This window comes from Cebus imitator, unplaced genomic scaffold, assembly GCF_001604975.1.
Source record: "Cebus imitator isolate Cc_AM_T3 unplaced genomic scaffold, Cebus_imitator-1.0 Scaffold54, whole genome shotgun sequence".
Classification (NCBI taxonomy): domain Eukaryota; kingdom Metazoa; phylum Chordata; class Mammalia; order Primates; family Cebidae; genus Cebus; species Cebus imitator.
Window position 1 is genome coordinate 2,306,864 of NW_016107369.1, and position 4,245 is coordinate 2,311,108.

At 55.6% G+C, this 4,245-nt stretch overlaps 1 protein-coding gene across 1 annotated transcript in view; it reads right to left on the bottom strand.

The window, feature by feature from the left end:
• The window catches only part of LRRC74A (leucine rich repeat containing 74A), a 51,611-nt gene that overhangs the window by 7,331 nt on the left and 40,035 nt on the right, over positions 1–4,245 (bottom strand). Inside the window, exon 12 of the mRNA XM_037738578.1 lies at positions 46–192. Coding sequence (XP_037594506.1) covers positions 46–192 — 147 coding nt within the window. The remainder of the gene's footprint in view (positions 1–45; positions 193–4,245) is intronic.

Below are 4,245 nucleotides of genomic sequence, written 5' to 3' on the forward strand. Positions count from 1 at the left end.
CTCTCTCTCTCTCTCTCTCTCTCTCTCTCTCTCTCTCTCTCTCACACGCTCACATGCAGCCTGAGGCCATAGGACCCAGCGCACCTCTATCATCACTTTCTGGAAGTCGCCTACTGACATCTTCATCGTCCCAGTAGGGTTCAGGCTCTTGAAGAAGTCCTCCACCGTGATTTTGTGCTGGTCTGCATAGCTCTGAGAGAAGCAGGAGAGACCAGGAGCAAACACTTGGCTTGCTTTCTTTATTTTTTATGATTGCACTTTAGGTTCTGGGGCACATGTGCAGATCATGCAGGACTGTTGCATAGGTACATAGATGGCAAGGTGGTTTGCTGCCTCCATCCCCGTCACCTATGCCTGGCATTTCTCCCCATGTTATCCCTCCCCAACCTCCTCACCCCCTGCTGTCCCTCCCCTAGCCCCCCTCAACAGACCCCACTGTGTGATGCTCCCCTCCCTGTGCTTGTGTTCTCATTGTTCAACACCTGCCTATGAGCCAGAATATGTGGTGTTTGGTTTCTGTACTTGAAACACTTGGCTTTCTAAAGTCGATCACAGATCCCCCTTCCCTCCCCCAAAGGCCGGCCCACGCTTCCAGGTGGCTGAGAAGGGCAGAAGGCCAAGGTGAGGAGCCTGTGTCTCCCGGGTGTTGGCCGTCCCCTAAGACCAAGAGCCGAGTGCAGGCCCACCAGGCCTGGCAAGGGTGCATGCTGGGATAGTTCTTGTGTGCTCGCTAGGCTTCTAGGAGCCCCTTGGCACCACACAGATGCTCCCTCCATTCCAAAGGTGGAAGGATGGAGATCAAGGGTGTTCAGGCGCCGCAGTGTCAAGGGGATGGGGGCAGTGATCCTATCTACATGCATGATCTGTTAACACTGGTATAGACGGTGTGCTGTGGATAGCAGGTGGATGGTCGGAGATCAGGAGGTTAAACCACAGCTGCATAATGTGATCATCGCTCTACGAATTCCTAGGATTCTCACAGTTTCACATCAATGCTCATATGGAAACGTACTTTGTCAGACTATTTTTAAAACAGTATTTCGTTTTTTTTTTTTTTNAAAATTAAAACTCTGTTCTCTGCTCTTCAATCAGAGCTGATAAAGTGGCAGTGTGAATCAGGTGCGGTGGCTAACACCTGTAATCCTAGCACTTTGGGAGGCCAAGGTATGTGGATCACCTGAGGTCAGGAGTTCGAGACCAACCTGATGAACATGGAGAAATCCCGTCTGTACTAAAAATACAAAATTAGCCGGGCATGGTGACGCACGCCTGTGATCCCAGCTACTCAGGAGGCTGAGGCAGGAGACTCATTTGAACCCAGGAGGCGGCGGTTGCAGTGAGCCAAGATCGAGCCATTGCACTCCAGCCTGGGCAGCAAGAGCGAGACTCTGTCTCAAAAAAACAGATAATAAAATAAAAATAAAATTTAAAAAACAGTGGCAGTGTGTGATCCGAGGGGCAATTTGAGGTGTCCCCAAGGGCCCCCTGCACAGATGCTGAGACTCAGGGACCTAGACCCCAGTTCTGTCTCTCAATGGTCACGTGACCTTGCCTACAAACCTGGAGACTGCTGGGCATGGGACCTGGTCTGGAGCCTCTGAAATGGGCACTTGGCATTAGCTTCCCCAGGAACAAGAGGTGCCACTTTAGGTAGAGGGGCAGGTGAGGAGGCATGGGACAGGCCACTGAGCAGCACAAGAGTGGGAGGCGCGATGGTAGTGGGCAGGCCTGAGCCACCCTTGGGGCGCCCTTGCTGGATGCCAGTGTCACCACTGAGTGACACCTCCATGCCAGCCCCTGTGTGCATTTCCCCCACTCACTCCTTACAACCTCCTCCCAGGGGCCGCGGTTCAGGGGCCGCAGTTATCTCCCCATTTGAAAGGGAGAGGAGCCCTATGCACAGCTGCAGCCTTGTTCAGCAGAGTGGGGCTTGCAGCTGGGTCGGGCTGCCTTTCCTGTCTGCATCGTGGTTTCTTCACGTGGAGGGCGCTGAGTGAGGCAAAGAGGTCCTGGGAGAAGGCTTGTGGGGCAGGGCCAGAGGGGGCGGGGCCACGTCACGTAGAAGCTCCTAAGAACATAGGCCAGCCACAGAGCCACCGAGACGGAGGGGAGCCCAGCTGCAGACTCATGCTTGGCAGGGGCCTCTGTGTCCTGCGCCTGGGCTAAGAGGTCTAGCACAGTGAGAGACAGAACAGCTGTGGACTCCTCAGGCCTAGAGTCATGGCCAGAGCTGTGAGAACTTGGCTGCTTTCCCTCCTTCCCTCCCGCTCTCCCTCCCTTCCTTCCTTCTCTCCCTCCCTCCATCCTTCTTTCTTTTCTTTTCTTTCTTTCTTCTTTCTTTCGAGACAGGGTCTCACTTTGTCACCCAGGCTGGAGTACAGTGGTGCAGTCTCGACTCAGTGCAGCCTCTACCTCCTGGGCCCAAGCGATCCCCTTACTTACTTCAGCTTCCCAAGGAGCTGGGACTTCAGGAATGTACCGCCATGCTCGGCTAATGTGGTTTTGGTTTTTAGTAGAGACGGGGGTCTCGCCGTCTTGCCCAGGCTTGTCTCGAACTCCTGGGCTCAAGGGATCCTCCCATTTTAGCCTTCCCAAGTGCAGAGATGATAGGCATGAACTACAGCTCCGGGGAACCTGGTTTCTTTGCTGCACTTACTAGAGCTCTGTTTCATCACTCGCTAAGTGGGTGATGGCAGCACTGCCGTGGGGCACCATGAGGCTGCAGAACATGCTTGTCTGGCAAGTGGGAGAGGGTGGGCGTGTGGTGGGCTTGGTGTGGGATGCTTACTGGCATCACCACCATGACGGACCTTCCCTCTCTCTTCAAGGAGTTTGGCCTAAGATACAACATCCCTCACTTGCCAACTGATGGCAGAGCGGAGGGACCTGTAGTCCCTGACGCACCGTGTGCCTCCGCCCTCTGTCTAGGTCTCTGTCTTGCCAGGCTGGGCTGCAACATTGCTGCCTCCTCTTTGGGCTGCAGGGGTGCCTGGCAGACACACCTATGGCTCCTCTCACCCCACTAGGGCCTAAAGATCCCTTGCGGACCCTCTTCCTGGGCTGCGAGTGTGGGCTCCAGCTCCTCCTGCCGGCTTCCCCCAGCCTCCAGCCCAGCAGCGCCAACTGGGCTCAAGTTTCGCTAAAGAAGTGAACTGGGAATGAGAAGGAGGGTAGGCAGCGCGGCCTGGCCTTGGCATGCAGGGAACAGGCGGGCGGGTGAGGCTCCAAGTAAGAAAGTGTAGACAGGGCGGCCAAAGGAGCTCCCATCAACCCAGCCAGGGCTGTGCAGGCAACAGGGAGCGTCACGGGGCCTGGGCTGACCTGAAGTTCACCATGCCTGTCTTCTCATCCAGCCTCTTTATCAGCTCCCTGACCTGGTACTGGTTCAGAGGGACCTTGTTTTGCTGAGGAGGAGGATAGAACATGTGCAGTTAATAAAACTCTGTTCACCCCCACCCTAGGTACCTCCCCACTGCCTCTCACACATGCACACACACTCCCCAAACAATGCCTCACTCCTCCTGGGACCGCGGATGGTGACTGATCGAGAGCTCAGGGGAAACTGATTCCGCAGCATGGAGGGGCTGGAGAAAGCTCCTCGTCCATGCGCCATTGTTCAGACTCCAAAGGGCCTCCCTTTTCTGGGGGCAATACGGGAGGAGGAGATCAGAGTCAGGTGGAGTGAGTGGCCGGGGGAGGGGACAGGACTCTCCTTTGCAGCCTGTGAAGTTCATTCTCACTCCCTGCCATTGGGTCCTGGCCAGCCTCTTCACCTCTGGCCTGGGCACTGGGCACTGGGCACCGACTGTCTTATCCATCCCTGCCCGGGTCCCCGGGAACTTCTCCTCTGGAGTCCTATTCCTACAGGGTACAGTTCTCTCCTGGGATGCTCCCTTCAGGTATGCATTACAGGGGGCTTTTGGCACCTTTATGACATGTGGAGTGAGAGGAATGTGGGATTTCAGGCAAAATGACAGGCCCAAGGTGGAACTTGGGATTTTGGGATGTGGTCTCCTCCCACTTCCTTTATTATCTGCCCAGTAGTGAAATGCAATGGGGAGAAAGACCTCCAGATAGAACGTGCATCTCTGGGTGGCATCTCGGGTCATCGGTGGCATCAAGCCACAGCACAGGAATGACTTCAGCAGGGGTTGGGGGAGGTCTTGGGCTCCCCTCCGGGCCTGGAGAAATGAGGGGTGTCCCACAGCCAGTCCCAGGAAGTTCTGGGAAGTGCTCACAAGCTCT